Consider the following 23725-nt stretch of genomic DNA (forward strand, 5'->3'; position numbering starts at 1 on the left):
TTTGCTAGTCTTGTTCATCGGGGAGTATGCTTTCTTCGGCCCTCTTTTTCTGGCTGACATACCTATAGAAGCCCTTATTCTTTGCATCCCTTGCCAAGTTCAGCTCCATCCGTGCCTTGCCAACCCCATCTCTACACAACCAGGTAGCATCCCTATACTCTTCCCAGGACACCTGTCCCTCCTTCCACTGCCTGTGCATTTCTTTCTTGCCCTTTAGTTTGACCAGCAGGTCTCGACTCAGCCATGCCAGTCTCCTGCCTTCCTTTCCTCATTTCTTACACCTGGGGATTGAGAGCTCTTGTGCTCTATGGAAAGCATCCTTAAAGATCTGCCAGCTCTGTTCTGCTCCCTTGTCCCTGAGGGCAGTGTCTCAGGGGGTCCTATTGACTAACTCCTTGAATAGCTGGAATTTTGCTTTCCTAAAATTAGGGAAAAATTAGGTACAAACTTACGTGTTAATTACATGTACATTGTACATTAAGTACAAACAAGTAGCTCTCACTTCTCTTTAAATACAGCTGACATGAGAGGTGGTCCTGGTTAGCTCTCACTCTGTTTTTTATGTAGATATCACTCCTGCAGGTATCTGTGGAGCTTGTTCTAGATCTCTAGAGTACCTCTACATCTACAGAGCTTTGCTGTAGAGTAGAGAAGTGATTACAACCTAAACGGTGCTAAAGGGAGTTAGATAAGAGGTTTTGTCCATTGTCCCATTGGACCTAGGTAATAAGTTTTGCTAAGTTTCACTCTAGTGATAGCACTGCACCCAGAAACACCTGATCTGTTTGAGCTCCCATTCCTGTTTGCAGAAAGAATTCAGCAGTTCTAGGGTTTGATTCGTCGGACCTATTTTTGTCATTAGTTTAGGATAGTGTGAATCACAGCATAGACTATCAGCACAGTGGTTATTTTCTCCCATTGATTATAAAGAGAGCCTATGCTGACTAGTAGGAGGTAGGTGTTCGCATTCTGAATCTCTGTCTTTTGTCAGATGAATCTTCTTTCAAATCATTTTGTGTAGTGAAGGAGCCTAAGTATAGGTTCCCATTATTAGAAATCACATCCTGTATTTTTTCTGCTGTGCTTTCGGCTAGTTTCCTAAGGTATACACCTTTATTTTGTCACTCCCAGTATTCTGATGGCTCTTCCTTAATAATAAGTGATTGCACTTTCTAAAACTTTCAAGCCTGAACTCACCTTGCCTTATTTTAGTCACATAGTCAAAATACCTGAAAATTAAATGCCTGATTTGTTGATAGTTCAGACTTGCTGTAGAGAGTCTCTGGAGAGAGAGAGGCACTGTCAGAGAGACGGATGTTGTAAGAGGGAATTGTCATCAGCAAGTGTCATCTTGTCCTCCTTAAAAATATTTTGATCCTTACTTACATACTTCAGTACCTACTGTTAAGGAGGAGGAGCTCAGGTGCAGCTATAAGGACATTACTAGATCCACAGCACTTCTTACCAAGGAACGCCTACACAAGTTTGTATTAGACTTACCTCCATGTTTAAGTTGCTCTGTGTTCCAGCCAATCAAAACAATGATCTCAGGGGAAATTGGGGGTTTAACTAAGTCTAATCTATGCACTTTTTCCCTCATGTCAGAGCAATATGCAGGTATCATGGTGAGAAACAATATAGGAGTCAATAGCTGGTTTAAAGGAGGGCTTTGGATTGGTGTTCTAAGAAGAACTGTACTAATTTTAAGACAAAGTCCCATCATGCAAATCATAAAGCAAGACAACTTTGAGTCACTGTATTAAGAGATCTAGGGACTTGAAAGACTCTTCCCTGGTAGTGTTTTGCGACTGGAGGCTAAGAAGTGCTTCTGAGAAGCAGGGTGTATGAACTCAGGCTCAATTTTATGGTAATACATTTACACAGTTGCAGGCCTGTTGCCTGACCTGGCTGTGTATGCAGACTCCTGGTCTCGTTTGCAAATGCTAATGCAGATGCCCTATTTTAAAACATTCCTCACACTTACAGGTATCATAAAATGGAAAGTAATCAGACCACCATGGAGGAAGGGATCATTATTTAAGTAACTTCATTTTTCAATATATGTAGGATATTTAGGAACTGGAACTAACAGAATATTTTTAACCTGATGGAGAAAATTGTCCATTCATGCTAAAGGAGCAGAGGAGGAGAATGGCAACAGTATGACTCACCGCAGCGCAGTTCCTTTTCCCTTTCATCAGGATTCTTATTTTCATTCTGCTTCTCTAAAGGACCATCTTTTTTTTTCCTCCAAATGATCAGATACAATGGCAGATACATAAAAACTTCTAGAACAGCTTGAGCTGCGAGATGAGATCTGATCCGTATGGAGTTGTGGGAGGAACCAGGGATGCCTACGAAGTACGACTCATCTCAGCTTTTCCTTTCTTTCATGGAAAAGTCTGTTTTCACACAGGAATGTTTTTGGGATGCACAGAAAAAAACAGGGAGAAATGAGCTAATTTGCAGCTATATTTTTCTGTAGCAACTTTGGATTTCATTATGAGCTGGATTTAGGTTTCACAGCTGCCAGAAAGCTGCATTCTTTCTGGTTTGTGATTGCTGTATTCTATTTTTAACCTGTGAATTACAAATTTTGAAAGTTATACAGAAATCAGGTGCTAACTTGTAAATGTGCTTATGTGCACGTACGTGATTACATGCCATGCATGATCTTGTGGTGAAATCTAGGAAATCACAGATATTCAAAGCCATGTTGTAATTTTGCACAACAGGATGGAAGGAAGAGAATCTCCTAGTATGAGCTGTGCAAATGACTGTTAAATCACTGCACTGTTCTGGCTTTAGCAAAAACAATGTTTACAAGTGTTTCTATGATTACAGTCTTCAGGAGAAGAGCAGGCAGTGGTACAGATTGACAAACCATCCCTCAGCAGCATTTTTCACTTGCATCTACTGTACAGAGATATACAGATCCAGCACAACCTCACTTCCCTAGAGAATTAATTTAATCCAGGAATTAGCACATATGCACAAGAGAAAGCAGAACTGCAAACAATGTATTTGACATGATAGTACATTTAGGACCAGATACTGGTCCTACTTTGCACTGGGAATAATTTGCCAGGGCTGAACCCAAAGCGTGTTGAGGTCAATAGAAAAATTTCAGTCCTAAACTATGTCCTGTGGATAACACGGTTAGGATAATATAGGTAACAAGGAAATATGGTATTACTATAATGTGTAGAAAAAGCAGACTGGAAGATACAGTATGAAAGTACATATATTGGACAAATATTTTTCTTTATCCCTAGGTGGTTGATCTGTTAGTATCCATGTGTCGATCTGCATTAGAGTCACCTAGGAAAGTTGTCATTTTTGAGCCATATCCTTCTGTAGTTGATCCTAATGATCCTCAGATGCTGGCCTTTAACCCCAGGGTAAGTAGCTATGTCATAGTTTGGTTTTAATCATGCATGCGATTTCAAAGCAAAGCCTTCTTCTGGAGGAGTCTCGTTTACTGTAAGAGATGCAGCTCCAGAAGATAGCACAAGCATGTGACTATTTTCAGAACTTTGTAGCTTTTTTAACTGTCTCTGAGAAGTTATTTGACTATAAACTGTAAGTTGCGTTCAAAGTTATGTTGAAGCTAAGGAATTCTTTTAGGGTACAAATTCTACATTCAAAATTTTATATTCTTAGTGTCTTTCTCTCAGTGTGCACACTGGACACAAACAGAAAGATGGCCTTTGGGAAGTGTAGACCTTGTAAACTGGGGGATTTCCAGTCCATCTTTTTATTCTTAAAGTGGTTATTGCCGTCATCTCGTTTTCTCTTTGCAAGCAGTTGTGTCCTTAAATGTAATTTTATCAAATTTGACATAATAGTCAAGTTTCGTACAAGCATCAATTTTGAAGTAAAGAATTGTATTTCCACTGCTTGCTCCTCAGGCTGCAAATACTGCCTCTCAGGGAAGCCCTCGAGAAGCTGTGAACTATTACATCTCACTTGAGCCATCCCCAAGGGCATAAATGAGAACTTTGGATGTCCTGCATTGGGATGCATTTCACTTTTTTCTGAACAAAGGCCAGTTAGTGGTGGTTCTTCCTCAGGAAGGGGCGAGCGTGTTCTGTAGCATGTGGGAAGGCAGACTTGCCAGGAGGTGCTTGGAAGGGGGCTGATGAGGAGACAGCTAGTCTGGTGGCTGGGCAAGGCAGGAGGGAGTTTGAAGCAGATGAGGGAATATGAAAGAGGGTCACACCAGAAGAGGAATGGAGAGAGCCCCTGGGCTGGCAGGGCCTGCACCGCCTCCTCCCAGCTTCTTGCCAGTGTGGACAAGGTGAAAGCCCATGGGCAAAAGTTGGCAAGACCCAAAGATGGGGAACAGTGGAGCTCCTGGAGGAGACATGACAGGTGGAGCTGGTGAAGCATGAGTTAAGCTCAACTACTTAGAAAAGTTGGAGCTGTCTGGGAGCGGTTCCCAAGCAGAAGGTAGGCAAGGATCAGGATGAGGCAGAGGGACAACTGAAGGATGTCTGATGTTTTATAGAGCTGTTAGCAAAGTAGACACATCTGTTTATTTAGCATTTTATTTAAAATCTGTTTGGTCACTGCATTATTTAACTTAATAGCATGTTGTCCAAATAACTGTCAGAACGTGTGTTTAGTTACAAATGCTTGTTTAAAAAGTGAGCTAATTTTTTGAGTGTCTTGGAGATTCCAGTGAAATTCAAGAAAAAACAACATGATAATATTTTGGGGGGGGGGGGGGGGGATTTTCCTGGACTATGAATGAGAGTCTATGTGTGAGGTAGAAGGAAGCTATTGGTTAGAAATGTTTGAAAGGATTGGTTTGCTGAACATTCGTCCTAGCTTTGGTTTTATACACACTCAAAGAATTTAGGTTTTTGTAGAGCCACAGACTAATATTCTTTTAATTTGCTTATTTTATGCTACATCAGAAGAAGAATTATGACCGAGTCATGAAAGCATTGGACAGTATCACTTCTATTAGAGAGATGACACAGGTGAGTTCAGAAATCTTTACCTAACTTAATTGCTATTTCTAGAACTAGGAAGATGTTGTTACAGTGCTTGCCTATGATGGGGAGGGATGTCAACAGCATCATCTTTTTCCTATAGACCTGTAATAATATTAACATGTGTGTTAAAAATAACAAACCTAGAGTATCCATAATATCAGTCAAATAAGAGTAATGAAGTAGAACTCAGATCTTTTGAAGTTTAAGTAAGAGATAACAGCAGAATGGGACATTGTAATGAGATAAACACCAATTGCTGCATTTCTGGAAATATCAATGCCAAACTGGGTCTTTTATTTCCAAAGCAAAATAAATTGATTTTGTGACACTGTTCTGAATGATAGCTTTATTCCTATTATAGCAAAACACTTGATTGACTAAGTATGGTCGGGGACTTGGAAGGTTGGTTCTCTCAGGATTACTACCATATCATTTCTCAATATTCACAGCAGAACAGAATCTGATAGCCATACGTACGTTTATTGTTACACCTCCTTTCCCAAACAGCCCCCCTGATTATAACTGATTATTGAAATCTCTCCCGTGTACCTTGCTTCTCCAACTGCTATATAAACGTTAACCTCACAACAGTTTATAGATATTACTTTATAGAATCATAAAATCATAGAATCATTTAGGTTGGAAAAGACCTTCAAGATCATCGAGTCAAACCATCAACCATGCCCACTAAACCATGTCCTGAAGTGCCCCATCTACGCACTTTTTGAATACCTCCAGGGATGGTGACTCAACCACTTCCCTGGGCAGCCTGTTCCAATGTCTGACAACCCTCTCAGTAAAAAAATTTTTCCTAATATCTAACCTAAATCTCCGTTGCCTCAACTTGAGGCCATTTCCTCTTGTCCCGTCTCCAGCCACCTGACAGAAGAGACCTGCAACCACCTCACTACAACCCCCTTTCAGGTAGTTGTTGTAGAGAGCGATAAGGTCTCCCCTCAGCCTCCTCTTCTCCAGACTAAACAGACCCAGCTCCCTCAGCCGCTCCTCACAAGACTTGTGCTCCAGGCCTCTCACCAGCTTGGTTGCCCTTCTCTGGACACGCTCCAGCACCTCCATGTCTTTCCTGCAGTGAGGGGCCCAAAACTGAACACAGGACTCGAGGTGCGGCCTCACCAGTGCCCAGTACAGGGGAACAATCACCTCCCTGCTCCTGCTGGCCACACTATTTCTGACGCAGGCCAGGATGCCGTTGGCCTTCTTGGCCACCTGGGCACACTGCTGGCTCATATTCAGCCGGCTGTCGACCAGCACCCCCAGGTCCTTCTCTGCCAGGCAGCTTTCCAGCCACTCTTCCCCAAGCCTGCAGCGCTGCATGGGGTTGTTGTGACCCAAGTGCAGGACCCGGCACTTGGCCTTGTTGAACCTCACACAATTGGCCTCAGCCCATCGATCCAGCCTGTCCAGATCCCTCTGTAGAGCTTTCCTACCCTCCAACAGATCGACCCTGCCTCCCAAATTGGTGTCATCTGCAAACTTGCTGAGGGTGCACTCAATCCCCTCATCCAAATCATCAATAAAGATATTAAACAGAACTGGGCCCAACACCGAACCCTGGGGAACACCACTTGTGACCCGACGCCAACTGGATTTCACCCCATTCACCACAACCCTCTGGGCTCGTCCATCCAGCCAGCTTTTTACCCAGCGAAGAGTACACTTATCCAAGCCATGAGATGCCAGCTTCTCAAGGAGTATGCCATGAGAGACAGTGTCAAAGGCCTTGCTGAAGTCAAGGAAGATAACATCCACAGCCTTTCCCTCATCCACTAGGCAGGTCACCTGGTCATAGAAGGAGATCAGGTTGGTCAAGCAGGACCTGCCTTTCGTAAACCCATGCTGACTGGGCCTGATCCCCTTCTTATCCTGGACTTGCCATGTGAGTGCTCTCAAGACAAACCGTTCCATAATCTTCCCTGGTACTGAGGTCAGGCTGACAGGCCTGTAGTTCCCCGGATCCTTCCTCTGACCCTTCTTATAAATGGGAGTCACATTGGCAAGCCTCCAGTCCTCTGGGACCTCCCCTGTTGACCAGGATTGCTGATAAATCATAGAGAGTGGCTTGGCAAGGACCTCTCCCAGTTCCCTCAGTACTCTTGGATGGATCCCATCTGGTCCCGTAGACTTGTGAGTGTCCAGATGGTGTAGTAGGTCACTAACTAATTCCTCCTTGATTAAGGGGGGTATGTTCTGCTCTTCATCCTTACCTTCCAGCTCAGGGGGTGGAGTACCCTGAGGATAACTGGTCTCCCTATTAAAGACTGAGTCAAAGAAGGCGTTAAGTACCTCAGCCTTTTCCTCATCTCTGGTTGCTACGTTCCCTTCTGTATCCATTAAAGGATAAATATTCTCCTTGGGATTCTTTTTACTGTTAACATATTTGTAAAAACATTTTTTGTTGTCTCTTACGATAGTGGCCAGATTTAGTTCTAGCTGAGCTCTTGCCTTTCTAATTTTCTCTCTGTATGACCTAACAAGATCCCTGTACTCCTCCCAAGTTGCCTGCCCTTTCCTCTAGAGATGATGAACTCTCCTTTTTTTCTTGAGTCCTAGCAAAAGCTCCCTGTTCAGCCAGGCCAGTCGTTTTCCTCAGCAGTTCGACTTGCGGCACATGGGAATAGCCTGGTCCTGAGCCATTAAGGTTTCCTTCTTAAAAAGTATCCATCCCTCCTGGACCCCTTTGCCCTTCAGGTCCGTCTCCCAAGGGACTCTTTCAACCAGTGCCTCAAAGAGGCCAAAGTTTGCCCTCTGGAAGTCCATAGTGGTGGTTTTGCTGACCACCTTCTTTGCCTCACCAAGAATTGAGAATTCTATCATTTCATGGTCACTAAGCCCAAGACGGCCTCCGACCATCACACCTTCCACCAGTCCTTCCCTGTTCATAACCAATTGATCTAGCAAGGCTCCTCCCCTGGTTGGCTCAGCCACCAGCTGTGTCAGGAATTTATCTTCCACACACTCCAGGAACCTCCTAGATTGTTTACTCACTGCTGTGTTGTATTTCCAGCGGATGTCTGGAAAGTTAAAGTCCCCCACGAGTACAAGGGCACATGATTCTAACGCTACTGCCAGCCACTTGTAGAATGATTCATCTGTCTCTTCAGCCTGGTCGGGTGGTCTATAACAGACTCCCAGCACAATATCTGCCTTATTGGCTTTCCCTCTCATCCTCACCCATAAGCACTCCCCCTTGTCATCACAATCGTGTAGCTCTGTACAGTCAAAACACTCCCTAACATAGGGAGCTACCCCACCACCTCTCCTTCCTTGCCTATCTCTTCTGAAGAGTTTATAGCCATCCATTGCAGCACTCCAGTCATGGGAGTTGTCCCACCATGTTTCCGTGATGGCAACTAAGTCATATCTATCCTGCTGCACAATGGCTTCCAGCTCCTCCTGTTTATTGCCCATGCTGCGTGCATTGGCATAGATGCACTTGAGCTGGGCTATCGAATCCACACCTAATATTGGCATGCTGCCCCCAGGCTCATCTCTGGTGCTCCTAGTTTTATCCCTTACCCCCTTCAAACCTAGTTTAAAGCCCTCTCTATGAGCCCTCCCATGTACCTTGCTTCTCTAACTGCTATATAAACATTAACCTCACAATAGTTTATAGATCTTACTTTATATGTATTTGTAAAGTACTTTAGGATTCTGGAATGAAGAATGAGGTGTATAGAGAGGAGTAAAATAAATTGAAAATTAAAATGAACATATTTTTGTTACTTAATGTAACATCTTGTAAAAATTTCAAAAATCATGTATTTCTTTTACTTAATATAATGTCTTTTAAAAAGAAGAATAACCACTATTTTGCTTTTTTAAATGTTAAAGTAATTCTTGGACTGAAGGGCTTTAAAGGGATGCTTTGCACTGTGATTGAAATCAAGAAAGGTTTTCAAAGGAATTATAAGCTGATACAGTATTTTACTTTACCAGTTTATACCATGAAACAGTAAAAAAAAGGAGTGGATTATCTTGGTGTATTTTGAGATACTTAATTTTGTGAAGTTCCAGTCCAATTTCTTAATCCAAGAGAACTTATATAGATGTCTTCTGCTGTTCTCCCTGAGATCACCAAAGTTTGCTATAGTATACTCATTTTGATGCTAATTATATGCTTATTATTTTTCTCCAGGGAAAATAATTGCTATATTAATTCTTCTTGTTGTCAAAACACATTTATAACTGTACAACACTAAATGTCAGTAAAACTGTGATTTAAGCCTAATAATGAGTCCCATGTATTCATTTTAATAGATGAAATCATGGGCAATGTAACATATAAAATTTAACCTTATGATTTCAACTAGAAATAAAGAACATAATTACTCTTTTCTAGGCACCTTACTTGGAAATAAAGAAGCAGATGGATAAACAAGACCCCCTTGCACATCCTCTTCTGCAATGGTATAAAATTGACTCAAATGAGATGAGAATTACTGAAGTACCAAGTTTAATGAATAATCACTTCACTAGTATAATTTGGTATAAGCTCACCCTAAGAATTAATGTCAGGGTTGACATTTGCAACTTTAGGTATTTCTGCACTGTTTCTGGACATCATCTGGGTCCTCTGAAAACACTGGAAAGACTCCAGCTTGTTTGTACAGCCTCTGATCTAACTTTCTAGTCAAGATTTGGTCTACTTCTATCTGATAAGTTCAAAGGCCTGCAGCTGGGACCTTTGTGGTGGCCATTCATAACATTTTTAAGAAAAGTTCTGTTTGGTTACCATGTCTAACACATCTAACTGTTTCTTATTTTAGGGTTATTTCTAGTAATAGATCACATATTGTGAAGCTACCGGTGAACAGGGTAAGTGTCTGTGGGTTCTTTATTATTTTCTCATTTCTCATGGCTTGTATTAACATTTTAGGTGGGAGTCTCCTAGCCAAACATAGATGTCTACATTCAAACTAATCACATGGACTCCATTAACAGACAAGGGAGAGAAATAGGCAGTTTCAGGTCATGACTCATAGAATCATGCTGTGAATACCTAAAATAGGTCAAAGGAATAATGCTTGTAAAAAGCTTGTTTGAGGTGAGTAGCTTAAATACAGGTGTCTACCTTGTAGTCATCTGAGATTGGATGAGAATAACTTCACTATTTGTTTTGCTACCATATAGAACATTAGATACAGAATTGTACGAAAAGCAGCGCACACAAACATGATGTACCAGGAGATCCACATATAAGTACACCTTACAAAAAGTATAGCTCTTCAATTTTAGAGGGGTGGTCCTGAGATTCATTTCTGAGTATTTGTGCCTCTGATGAAGGGCATAATAATCTGCAACCTTTCAAATCCAAACCTTAATTCTAAGCCAGCTCTGATCAGAATACCATGATGAAATTGTTCAATTTAATTACTTTACTAGAACCATATTGGGCTGAAATCTGTTTCAGAAACTTCCGTATGGGTCCTAAACTGGAAGACATTTTTACTGTTTGATTTCAGGTAAAAACTATGGTAATGAGACCAATTTCAACTTAGTTCATGTCGCTATTTAGATGCAGTCATGTATTGTGTGAAACAGCATGGTATCTTAAGAACTACCATTATGGAAATACAATGCTTTTGTGTTAATCAACTTCTTTTCACTTTGCACTGTTATATTTTACAGCAACTAAAGTTTATGCACACTCCCCACCAGTTCCTACTTCTCAGCAGTCCACCAGCCAAAGAATCCAATTTCCGAGCTGCTAAAAATCTCTACGGAAGTACATTTGCATTTCAGTAAGTACATATATTCATATTAATCAAAGGTTGTCAAAATGCCATGCTATTTTTTGTTCTTGCTGTTTGAGGTTTACAGCTGGGAATTTATTGTTTTAAAGGATTACTGATTTCATTTTGCATTTTACACTGTGGAATTTTACGCCTTCTTTTTCATTTTTCAGTGGTTCACACATTGAAAATTGGCATTCCATCCTGAGGAACGGCTTAGTTGTTGCTTCCAATACGAGGCTGCAGGTAAATAGTAGACTAAATAGCTTTAACGAAACTGTGCATGCTTGATTACATACTAGCTTAGACAAGTTTTCAGAAGGTGTGGTTCTAGTAGTCATATAGGTGGAAAAAAGGGAAGTTTTCAAATACCCTCGTTTCCTGGAAAAGGTACTTTTCTGATGCAATTAAAATAAATATGCATCTGCTAAAATAGCTAGAAAATCCTATTGCTGGAGTCAGTGTTTCAGTTTTACATTGCAGAGCAGCACCTCCAGGAGGCTTAACTCGGTACTGCTTAAAAGGAGTTTTGGGATTAAAATGTAGAGCTACATGAACTATCTCAATGTTATAGGATCCAAGAGCATACTAGATTTACAGGAACTGGGTTTACAGCATCGTCTCTTCTCTTCTGGTTTCCTTGGGAGTGGAAATATGAATGTACTGGCCAGGAGAGAGCTATTGCAAACTTCAGTTCGTTTTCTCAGACTAAATCATCAGGAGACCACTATTGCAGAGCAAACTAGGCAATATCAGAGGGACTGGGAAGCTGTAACTCAGAGTATTTTAGCATCAGGGTTTTGACAGCTCTTCTCTACAGCTGACTCCGTGATACCTTGGAGGAGGATCCCAGGGTGCTGACTAAGGACACTGAAAAAAAAGGAAGAGGAAATCGCTGCTATTCCTCTTAGTGTTTTGGGTGGTTTTATTAGTATCTTTGGAAGATAATTCCACAAGAAAGCAGGATTTACACACCAAAATTCACCAAAGTAAACCACTTTGTTAATGCTTATTTTTTTGTTGAGGGTTGAGATACTGGCAATAGGAGGAAGCAGTAAAGCCCTATTTTATATAAGTCATCATTTTTAGATCTCTCATACTCCTAAGGCATATCCTGAGCCCAGTTCATCTTATTTACCCCAGTACCAACCAGTCAGAAAAAATATCTGCTCACCAGGGATCCTTTACAACATTGTAGCAGCTGGAGGAGTGAAAGCATGTTTGCACATTCCTGTGAGAGCTCTGGCACATTGCAGAGGCAATGTAAATATCATTGGGTCGGAAAAAAGAAATAAGGGCGAGCATGACTCTTAAGCCCACTGGTCGTAACATCTGCCTAGGTAGGAGATACTCTGGGTTCTCATTTGTGCTCCAACAACTACTTGGTGTGTTTTCTTTAAAGGCTTTTCCACATAAAGCAGTCAGTCCCTGGAGGAGAAGTGAAACCCATACTTCCCCCTTTCCAGAGAAGAAAATGACTGCAGGGCTAATAAAAAGTTCTCGCTTCTGTTGCTTAGCCCAAGCTTCATGACATGGAACAGTGATGTTGGGGAAGAAGAGTCTTCCCTTTCCTCTATTATTTTCAGACAGCTAGTAGCTTTGTGGCTAAAGTGCAGTCCTGCAGTGATGGGATAAGCATGTCTGAATTGGCTCAGGCAAAAAGCTTGACTGAACCTATTCCTCCAGTACTCAGGCTGAACTAGTGACTAAATTTTTCTATAGCATATGACCAGTGTCATCACCATCTTTTCATTTCTTACCTTAAAGAAAACAAAAGCAGTTGTTGCTGCTGTTGATTCAGAGGCCAGCTGAGGCTGTGCTTTCCGCCAAGGTTTTGGTGTGAGACACATGCTGAGCTTGCTCAGCCTTGTTAAGGTGCATTTGGCCATGTACAGAAGCACCCTCTGTAGGCATCCTCCATGGTAATGTTAGATTAAAAAACAGAAAATGCAATTTTATGTATAAATCTGATGTAAAATTATGTTGGGGCATTTTGACATGGTTTCCAGAATATACAGTATTTTAGTTGTCTATTCGCAGCATGATTTTTTTAAAGGCTTCTTTGAACACCATTTATTACCAGGCAGTAAATCAGTGCAGTGGGACAGATGCTTATCTACATTACAACCTGTTCCTATCATTGTAATTTTGTCCAGGTAACCAAATTAATGTTAAACAATCACTTCGCTCTTTTTCAGCTCCATGGTGCAATGTTTGGAAGTGGAATCTACCTTAGTCCATTGTCAAGCATATCATTTGGTTACTCAGGTGATATTTATAAATCACTCTAAAGTTGGAGAAATATAGGGGGGTATCTTAGTCTACTGCTTTTCTTACCAGCATCACAGTTTACAACACTGTATTAAATTTTATCTTTGTTGACCAAGATTTAATTTATTCAGAAAAGAGAAAATCTAAATCCCCTTATTAAATTCCTGTCCTCATTTTCCAAGGTACTGAGTATCTTGAAACTGTGCTTGAATTTGTGATTTTTTTTGTTAGTATCTGCCTAAGTCCATCAAACATTGTCTATGGATTCATGGGCTTTTACAACCTTTATCTGACAAAACAAATATTCATCAATAGACATGTTCAACTGTGTATATTTAAGCATATTCCCAAGTATTGCCATGTCAGGATTACGCAGAAGGTACAGGACAGTGTGTTTATTTTAGCATCGGAAGGGGAGAGAACGTAATTTGTCCCACTAGTAAATCCAAAAGTGAATCATGCAGAGTTTTCCATATAAGAATTAAATCATAAATGGAAGTATAATAAGAACAAGATATACTACTGTTTATTGAATTTCAATATCAATAATCTCTAAATGCACTTTTAGCTTTTCAGAGATGATACAAGTGTGGAAACTTTTTAGGACTTACTAAAAGTGCAGGTTGCAGTATCATCATCTAACAAAATGCCCTTTTTGGACAACACTGCTTTATCAGCTTTAATGTAGTTTTTGTCATCTCTCTACCTTTCTTGGTCCCTTCCATCTAGTCTCCTCCAGAAAGGAGGCCTGTGTTCCTTTGAAGTATGTAATATTTGATGCCAATAAAAAACACAGAGGAGTTCTACACTCCCTGTTCCTTCAAAGAGTTAAACTTCCTCATAATTCACTCTGTGTTTGCAAACTGCCAAGAAAGATGGGATACTGGAAAGGCAAGGAAGCCTGTAGTAGCATACAGTACACAAATTTTATATAAACCAACATAAGGAATATAAAAGATATCGAAGACACAAATGTAGGTGTTTAGATTTCTGAGATAGAAGTTGGATCCAATGTGGCTGACAAGTAATTTAATACTTTTATGTGTAGATAAATTAATTGACCAGGGTAGACTTTAAAACTTCAAATAAATTAACTACTCCTAAAAATTAAATGGACTTTGAATAAGTCTAAATAAAGTGTTAAAGATTATTATCTAAAGTTCTTTCTCTTGTCATTTTACTATCCCACCCACAATAAATCAGACTGTGTTACTTCACTCTGAGTAGGGTCAGTTAGTCTCAAGACATGCTGACATGCAACTCTGTTAAGCCATCACCTAAGAGCATTCCTGAGCTGAATTCAGTGGCATTAAAGCTCATGTTTATCTGCTTTTGCACTTAATGCTAACTTGACTTTCCTAAGGTCTTTGCAATACATGCAGATGTACTGGTAATTTCCAGGATTAAATTCAGGTATTCTATGACAAAGTTAACTAGTCTTTTGCATGCCATGCACAGGACTGTGATTCCCACTGTGCTACCTGTTTCATTCTCCATACTTAACTTTGTTTATTATGGTATTTATATGTGTCTTACAGGGTATCTTACATGATTTTAATATTCCTAGGGATGAACAAGAAGCAGCAGAAGGTGTCAGCTAAAGATGAACCAGCTTCAGGCAGTAAGGGCAGTACTACATCACAGGTACAGTACATCAGCCATCTCTGGAAGATTTATGGGTTTATGCTTGGGAACCTGATATCTGAAAAGGAGGTAATATTCCCTTTGTGAAAGCTAACAGTTTTATTGTACTGAACAAAAGCAACAACTTCAGAGACAGCAAACATCAAATACAGCCCAACTGCTTTTAGTAACAATTTATGGGGTATACTGCAGGTCTTGTGCCCTTCTTTTCCAAGCAGAAGAATTTAGGAAGAGAATGAAAATGAAATGCAGTTTGCATTATGACCCTTAGCAAGCCCTTGCTTTCTGATTTCTAGACTTGCAGAAGGATGCAAAAGGAATTAAGAGTGGTTATTGCTGGAAAATGAGTAGCGTTTCATTTATCGCAAGTCAGTTTTTCTTTTCCATGGTTTTTACATATTAAACCATTACAATTCTGCTTTATCTAAAGGAAACTCATAGCATTTATGTGTAGGGCTAAATTTTGAGAAAGAAATCTTGCATCTGTCTCCATAGTAAACACATAGAAACTACAGGATAAGCTGGCTTCGGAGAGAGGTTTGTATGTAAGAGCAGAAGCCCTCAGAAATGGGAAGGCCAGTAGAATATCAGGGTAGTGGCCAAAGAATTGGTGATCAAATTCACCTTTTTTTTTTCCTGCTATCAATTTGTTTATCAGTAACATTCTGATATTTCTAATGTTATTCATTCCGTAATAATTAGGAACTTTTTTTCTGGGTAAAGGAGTTCAGATGTCTCCTATAATAATCCAAACAAATAATATAAATGTTTTTAGAAATTCTATTACATTTAGAAATACAATGGAAATGTTTTAGAAAGACTGCCTCTATCATCGTTAATTAATAAATTACTGAAAATAGCAGCCCTCTCCATTGTTAGTTTTTCACTGAGTTTGTCTTACTGCACTAATTAAGTTTTCTCATGTTTTTACATCTCAGTCACAGAAGAAGGGACAACAGTCACAATTTTTGCAAAGCCGTAACTTAAAATGCATAGCCTTATGTGAAGGTAAGCTGAAAGCCCTTGAAAAACTGCTTTAGTCATGGACACAGTGTTACTGGATGCAAATCAGTGAGACCTTTAGTTCCAGGATTGGTTGTTTTGAGGTAGGAGACTCCTGGTAGGCGTATGGGTACTTGCTTAATAGCTGAACTTTATATTTCAGTTCAGAATGTTTCCCTTTTCAAACAAAACCTGTAACACATGCTGAATTTTCATTAAGTAATTATATGCACATAGCAACTGATCATCTGGTCTGTCTTTCAAATGTGATCATATTCCTAAGCCATCAAGATAACACAAGTTGTGGCCTTTATTTGAAACACTGACTTTTTGCAAGCTCTTGACAAATTCATTAAACACATAAAAGTCAGAAAAAAACAGCTTTCCTGTTGAATTTCCAAATAATTTTTTACTGTTCAGGCAAATACATTTTTCATATGGTAACCTGTCTGTTCTCTCTGACTGCTGCAGAAATTTTGTGGAGTTAAAATCCAGTGCATATGAGTACAGTCATTCATGAAAGACTTGGCCATTCTTTTAATAACTAATGAAACCTCAGCAGGTTTGGAGAACAAAGAATTATGAAATTTGAATAAGAATTGTACCAGTAATTGGTAATCAGTCTCATTGGCCAAACAGAAAGAAATTATATTAAACTCAGTTTTCCCTTCATTTGGAGCATTAAGTTTATTTTTTGAACTAAAAATTAAGACAGACAGTGGAAAAAATGTTATTCCAAAATGGAAGCTTCAAGCTATATATGCTACTTTTTAAATACATATATTTTTGAGAATGATCAAGTGAAGTTTTTAATATGATTAAGGAGATATCAGTCAACATGAAAATGCAATTTGACCTGGACAGAAAAATTCATAAATTTAGTTCTAAAACTTTCAGAATAAAATACTAAATTAATCTAGGGTTTACTAGAATTAACTTGGCCTTTAATGCCTGCAGTTTCTAAATAAAAATAGGGACTTTTTATCCATGTTGTTCTTTCCTCACACTTATTGATGGATTATCAAATTTATAAGGGTGAATTTTAAATATTTGATAAAATATATTTTACAGCATTCATATTTACTTCATTTTTCTGTGAAAAGAAGTGTTTAAGGTAGGTGGTTAATATAGATTATAAATAAAATTAATTGCAAGAGAGAAATGATGGTTAAAAATTACAATTCATGGAAGAAATTACATCAAAATTGAATGTACTTTTATTCATGGTAGTGTTAGAACAGAATAGACTAGACTCTCTGTTGGAAGGGACCTACAACAGTCATCTAGTCCAACTGCCTGACCAGTTCAGGGCTGCCCAAAAGCTAAAGCATGTTATTAAGGGCATTGTCCAAATGCCTCTTCAACACTGACAGGTTTGGGGCATTGACCACCCCTCTAGGAAGCCTGTTCCAGTGTTTGACCACCCTCTCGGTAAAGAAACGCTTCCTAATGTCCAGTCTAAATCTCCCCTGATGCAGCCTTGAACCATTCACACATGTCCTATCACTGGATACCAGGGAGAAGAGACCAGCACCTCCCTCTCCGCTTGCCCCCTCAGGAAGCTGCAGAGCGCAATGCGGTCGCTCCTCAGCCTCCTCTTCTCCAAACCAGACGAGCCCCAAATCCTTAGCTGCTCCTCACAGGACATTCCTCCAGCCCTCTCACCAGCTTTGTTGCTCTCCTCTGGATGCTTTCAAGGACCTTCACATCCTTCTTAAGTTGTGGGGCCCAGAATTGCACAGAGCACCCAAGGTGAGGCCCCCACCAATGCTGAATACAGCAGGATAATCACCTCTTTTGCCCGGCTGGTGATACTGTCTCTGACGTACCCCAGGATGAGGTTTGCCCTCTGGGCTGCCAGGGCGCACTGCTGACTCACATCGAGCCTGCTGTCGACCAGCACCACCAGAGCCCTTTCTGCAGGGCTGTTCTCCAGCCACTCCTCTCCCAATTTATACTGGTGCCCAGCATTACTCCATCCTAGGTGCAGAATCCGTCATTTGGACTTGTTAAATTTCATGCCATTAATGATTGCCCAGTGCTCCATCTATCTAGATCCTTCTGCAAGGCCTCTTGTCCCTCAAGAGAGTCAACAGCACCTCCCGGTTTGGTATCATCAGCAAACTTGCTAATGGTGCATTCAACTCCTGCACCCAGCTCACTGAGAAATATATTGAACAGCACTGGCCCTAGAATTGAGCCCTGAGGAACACCGCTGGTGACCAGCCACCAGTCAGATGTAGTCCCATTCACTACAACCCTTTGAGCTCTGCCCTTCAGCCAGTTCTTCACCCAGCACACTGTGAACCTGCTTATCCCACAGTTGGACAACTTGTCCGGAAAGATGCTGTTTAAATGCATTTATAGAAATCTTTTCAAATACAGATTGATGGTGTAGCTTCTACCTAGCAATAAAAAGGTTTCTTTCCTGTGTTGTCATTCTGCTGGTAAACAATCTATCATCCAATACATTGCTGTTTTCTAAACATTGAGCAAGTTTTGGCAAGCTTTGTGATCCCCTTGAGTCATAATTGCTATGCTTAATTTTTTAAAATACTTGGTAGTATTGCAAATCCCAAATTTGTCATATCTCAGTTTCAGGCTTTGTCTTTTACGTCTTATTTTTGGCTCAGCCATCATCAAACATAAGTATCTCTGTTCCAAAGGCTGATTAGTTGACTCAGATGCTCCTTAACAGCCCCGTGGCCATTTAAAATCAGTTTTTAATAAATACACTTTTTCATTTTTTCATTCCAATTAACAACTGGCTCCCATACATGAATTATCTATGTTTTCTGGAAAATATATTTTGGAAACAAGAATTGAGTTCATCTCCCTGTTTGTACTAGCAGCCAACTCAGAGTCTACGCCACACCACAGATGAGCAGTGTAAAAGTACACATTCCCAGAAGGCTATTTAAAGTGTATAAAAAAGCAAATCTTTTAAAGCAGTATTTTCCAGGCATGTTTTCATCACTATGAAATTTATTCTTTCCCTGATAGTGATAACCTCATCGGATCTGCACAAACATGGAGAGATATGGGTAGTTCCCAATACGGACCACGTGTGTACAAGATTTTTCTTTGTGTGAGTACAAAGCTTCTTTTAACATTCAACTTCTGTTTGTCCTGGACCTTTTTCCCCCTGTTCCTTCCAATAGTTTTAATTGAATTAGATAAGAGACATTTCTTCCCAATACTTTTCAGTATCACTTCATTTTTTATCTTTCTCTGTACTTAATTTTCTTAGGAAATGTATGGATAAGCTAGTGACAAAGGTTTAGTAGTGGTTTTGTTACAGAATAAATGAATGGAGAGTTAACTGATTTTTACCTCTCTATAGCATTACCTCATGTTACAGTAAGTCTGTCCATGTATCATAAAATACCATTTCTATCTGGCTGTATGTTTTACAGCTGAGGAATTCATTAAAGGCTTCCTGCCTATGATGTAAGCATTTCCTCTCTCACCTCCTATGACTTGTCTCCTTTGAGTCCTAGTGGTGTATTCAGCCTCAGGGTTTCAATGGCAATGGCAGCCTTACCCTTCACTTTCTAGAGTTTAGGATCTGCATATAATGGTTCAGTGCAGCAGAGCATTTTCATAGAAACATGTTAACATATGGAATAAGCACTCTTGATTATTGAATGAAACAGTTTTCGATGTTTTTAGGTAGATTAATAAAACACTAATTTGATTTACTTTCTGTACTTTTTTTTTAGTTATGAAGATGGTCAAGTGGGTGATACAAGTATAAATACACAAGAACCAAGCATTCATAAAGAGATTCTTCGAGTCATTGGCAATCAAACTGCTACTGGTTAAAAGGACCACTCTTATTTAATTGATGTGATTTGGAAGCCTTCCTCAGTCTCAAAGCTGGATTTTGAACTGAAGAAGATGCAAAAAACTAATTTATTATTATTATTATTATTATTATTATAAGCAAATTAACCCTTTGAATACTTACTGTTTTCTTACTTAGTATTTCTTATCTCATCAAAATACCTGAGATGGTATGAATTAGCAACTGTAGGGGTGCAAAGTCTATTAATATACTACAACTAATAATAATTAAACAGGCATTTGGCTTGCTGACAATAAACAGACTTTAAAAAGGAGTTTTGTGCTGATATTTTTATATTAAACTTCAATTGGAGGTTTTAGTACTGTATACTGGTATTTTAAATTTAGACTGAATTATAAGTGAGAGAGAAGATTTTATAGCGGAGCACCTGTATTATGCAGGATACTTTGCAATAAGTAAAATATTCTCATATTTAAACACAATAAAAGGTTGTCTGGAACATGTCAAATTAAAGAGATTGGTTACCTGCAGTTATATTAGATTCATTTTATTTTACACAAATACAGCTAGGATTTAGAGTCAGAGGTCAAAACAACAATACATTTTTTATTTAATGAGCGAAACAAAGCAAAAAGTAATGAATGTGATGGTGTATGTTTAGTTTTCTTTATCTTCTCTGGAAACACTGTCTTATCTATTAAGCGGCTCAGTTGCATTTTTTAATTATACAAGCCTAGCAGACATCTGGAAATCCTGAAGCTGTTAACTTCCTTTTTACAAATTTGGGTTTTATATACTAGGTCACATTTTCATCTCAACTTCAGTGAAGCTGCTCTGTGGTTAAATTTAGTCACACATTTAAAAGTACATGATGAATTAAGGCTTTTACATGATTGAGTTGATTGTTGATACATCAGAAAACACAAACAAGTGCAAAATTTTACTGATTTGTTGAAATATTTTTATTAATTTATTCCTAAGGGAAAACAAACCAATTCAGATCTCTCTATCCTTTACATTAATAACGGTTTTTTCCAAGTGAGCAGCATGGCAACGCAGGTGGCGGGGGGGGCTAGTCTCCAAGGCATAAGGCATATTCTGTGCCTTGACAAGTGCCCTTGGTGTCCCTCACAGTAGCCATCCTGAAGCATCAATCACACCCTTGAATATAGAGAGCAGTTCAACTTGCCCATCTGTGCAACTATTACAAGCCACCTCAGAAAGCAAAAATAGACTGAATCCTCTATTATGTTATTTCCGTAATAAAAATACTGAAGAGCCAAATAACAGCACAACAGAGCATAGGCATGTTTGTTTCTTTTAAACAGAACTGCATTAGATATGCTGTAATGGGTGATGCCTTCTTTCTAGTTCAAGCTACACTCCCTTATTACTTGCTGCAGTTGATGTGCTCTACAAGTAAAATAGTCTTATTGGGCCTAGGAGCGCATACTTTGAGATGTATTTTAGCAAACTTGCTGGGGACTTCAGTTTTTCTGGGTTCACGTCCAGACCTGTAAAGCCAATCCTGTTTGCAAATCCCTGTTTTGCTATTGAATTTCCATTGACTTTCAACCCCATTTGGTGGGCCCCTAACTTGAAAATCACAGCTCTAATTCTTATCTTTTGTGTTGGGACACAGGTTAACTTCTTGAAACAAAGAGGATTCCTGAAATTTGTCTGTCTACGTAAGGACTGCCTTAGGTTGTGTAAGTGCACAAAATCAGCATAATTCAGAAATGGAGCTGAAACCCTGGAATGACCACCTCTATAATTTGTCCTGCCATATGTGTCCGAATCACTATGTTTTGCATAACAAAAAGAAACTAGGAAGCAAGTGCACAAAGGTACCCCCTACGTTGACTTGCTGGGCTGGTAGTCCACCACTCTGGGAGGCCATCTCAAAAAAATAGGAGAAAAGAAAGATAAGCATGAGTGAACTGGAGAAGCCAAGTAAGCAGTCATCTTCCCTGTCCCCTCAACCTGCAGCAGGGTCACAAGTGAACACCTTGAAGGAAGAAACCTGGACTGTAGCTATGGCAGCAAGTCAGCTTGGTTTGCACAGTGGGATCATGGTACTGGCCATGCATGGTGCCGTCATAAGTACAACCACTGGAAAAGGGAGGGAAAAAAACCTCTCTGCCAAATTTTAAGACTGCTCAGAGGTTTGCTTTAAATAGATGAGCAGGAGGAAGAGACAACGTGAAGGAAAGCAGGGCTCTGAGGTATATGGAGGCCTGGGTGTTGTAAGGTGCCCACTTCAGGGAGTACTGAGACGACTGGCTTAGGCATGGGGGAGGAGGGTGGCCAACAGTAAAAGGCAGAATGTGATGAGCAGAGGTGTTACAAAGCAGTGGGAGAGGGCAAAACCTTTCAGGGAAAAAGGTAGTTCTGAAGGGATGAGGGGTTTGCTGGTAGGAAAGAAAAAAAAAAAATAAAGAGGAGCGACTGAATTACTAACAGGCAGCATTAGCAGTTCAGGTCCCACACGGTGCGTGGCAGGAAAAGGGACTGGGAGGACAAAGCTGCAGTGTGGGGAAACACAGCCCACAGAAGTATGGGGCAGCACCATGCCCACGGCAGCTGGGCCACCTGGGAAGGTGTCACGCTGTAGGGGACAGTGCAATGACCCAAGCCCAGTATCACACACAAACAGCAATTGAGTTAAACCAAAATTCACTTGCTACAGAGTAACCCAGTCGCTTTCTTCTTTAGCCAATATATTAACAAGAAACTTCTTCTAAGGTGCTATATTATTTGCAGGTGAACGTGAGTCTTCAGATTGTTTAACAAAGTATTAGTTCTCATAATTTTTAAAAGATGAGGGGAAAGAGGGAGGTTCTTTGGGGGTCTGTTACTCAAAAATAAATAGCCCTTCCATAGCAAACTTCAAAGCTGAAACAAAGACTTTTTCACCAAGAACTGGAATGAAAAAGCCCGAGGAGGAGATTTTCTTTGAAGGATTTTTCCCTCATGGTTTTATCCAAGGGTGGAAGTTGCATATTGCCAAATTCTTTCAAATGATTACATTCACATGATTCCAGGGAATGAAAAATAAAAAGCCAGGGTCATCTGAGGTAGGACCCTGTGTTATCCCCAAAGCCATTGCTTGCATTTCCCTTCCTCTGTTATCATGCTCGCATATTGGTGATAGAGCAATCTTTATAACTCTTGCTGTAAAGGGGTAGGCTTTTCACAGGTGGCTTTTAATCGAAGAAAATAGAGCCCCAGGCTCTACTGTCTCTCTTGGTAGAAATCTCCATGAAGCCATAGCTATCTAGCTGTGACTGTGCCCAGCACGGAGCAACCAAGGGAATTCTTGGGAAAGAACTTTCTAACTTCTTCCTACATCCCGTAACAAATTACAAGCCCTCAAATGGGGAAGGTTTGATGGAAAAATTATGTTAGTAACTTAATGTTGCACCCTAATTATGAATTGCCATATTTATGCTTCTGAATATTTTAAACACTGAGAAAGGAATCCAAAAAGATGCTTTTAAACCTTTCTTGTGATTCAAGTAGGTATTTAGCATTCAAGGGGTTAAACAATTTGAGTTATGATACGAATCAGCATAGCTCTGTTTTCTTCAGCAGCGCTACACTGTTTTGATAACCTGAGTCTTTGGCTCCATATTACTTATCATAAAATAGCCAGTTTGTGTGATATTCTGCTTAATATTTTACAGGAACTAGTCGATGACACTGGAATTGTTTATGGTTATATTTTTTCTGTGAAGCCCTTGAAAAACTGTTACTGATGCTGTATAATTTTAATATTATAGCTGTTGGTACTAAAAACGCATCTGATGAATAATGCTAAGATTATGTTTTTGGTAATACAAATACAAGATCACTCCAAATGAAGACTTTGTGCTTAGATCAATTATACTTTGCTTATAAACCACCTACTACTGTGGAAGCAATTAGCGTACTTCCAACATGGATGAACGCAAAGTGCAAAAAAAAACAAACCAAAAAGGGACAACTGAATGAAGAGATTCATGATTTTAAAAGAACCAGTAAAAAAACCCTAAACAAATATAAAACCAGTTTCTAGTTACTTAAGCATTATGTCAATTTAGATGGATTTCTTCTAGGCTCTCGAAAATGTAAGTCAGGTAGAAAGCGTACAAGCCAAGACTGACAGGGAGTTAATGCTACGGGAGCAAAAGCACTCTGTCATCTTAGCATTTTCACAACCGTTCGGTTTGGGCCCTGATCCCGCGTTGTGCTGGGCACCCATT

The 23725-nt window shown here is 39.8% G+C and overlaps 1 protein-coding gene across 1 annotated transcript in view; it reads left to right on the plus strand.

Moving 5' to 3' along the window:
• The window catches only part of PARP8 (poly(ADP-ribose) polymerase family member 8), a 121579-nt gene extending 98234 nt beyond the window's left edge, over window positions 1–23345 (plus strand). Inside the window, exons 16-26 of the mRNA XM_069777512.1 lie at window positions 3276–3401; window positions 4923–4988; window positions 9364–9431; window positions 9791–9839; window positions 10653–10765; window positions 10930–11002; window positions 12955–13024; window positions 14595–14671; window positions 15610–15679; window positions 18677–18761; window positions 19396–23345. Coding sequence (XP_069633613.1) covers window positions 3276–3401; window positions 4923–4988; window positions 9364–9431; window positions 9791–9839; window positions 10653–10765; window positions 10930–11002; window positions 12955–13024; window positions 14595–14671; window positions 15610–15679; window positions 18677–18761; window positions 19396–19498 — 900 coding nt within the window. The 3' untranslated portion in view covers window positions 19499–23345. The remainder of the gene's footprint in view (window positions 1–3275; window positions 3402–4922; window positions 4989–9363; window positions 9432–9790; window positions 9840–10652; window positions 10766–10929; window positions 11003–12954; window positions 13025–14594; window positions 14672–15609; window positions 15680–18676; window positions 18762–19395) is intronic.
• The last annotated feature ends 380 nt before the right edge of the window (window positions 23346–23725 follow it).

This window comes from Haliaeetus albicilla, chromosome Z (assembly GCF_947461875.1).
Source record: "Haliaeetus albicilla chromosome Z, bHalAlb1.1, whole genome shotgun sequence".
Classification (NCBI taxonomy): domain Eukaryota; kingdom Metazoa; phylum Chordata; class Aves; order Accipitriformes; family Accipitridae; genus Haliaeetus; species Haliaeetus albicilla.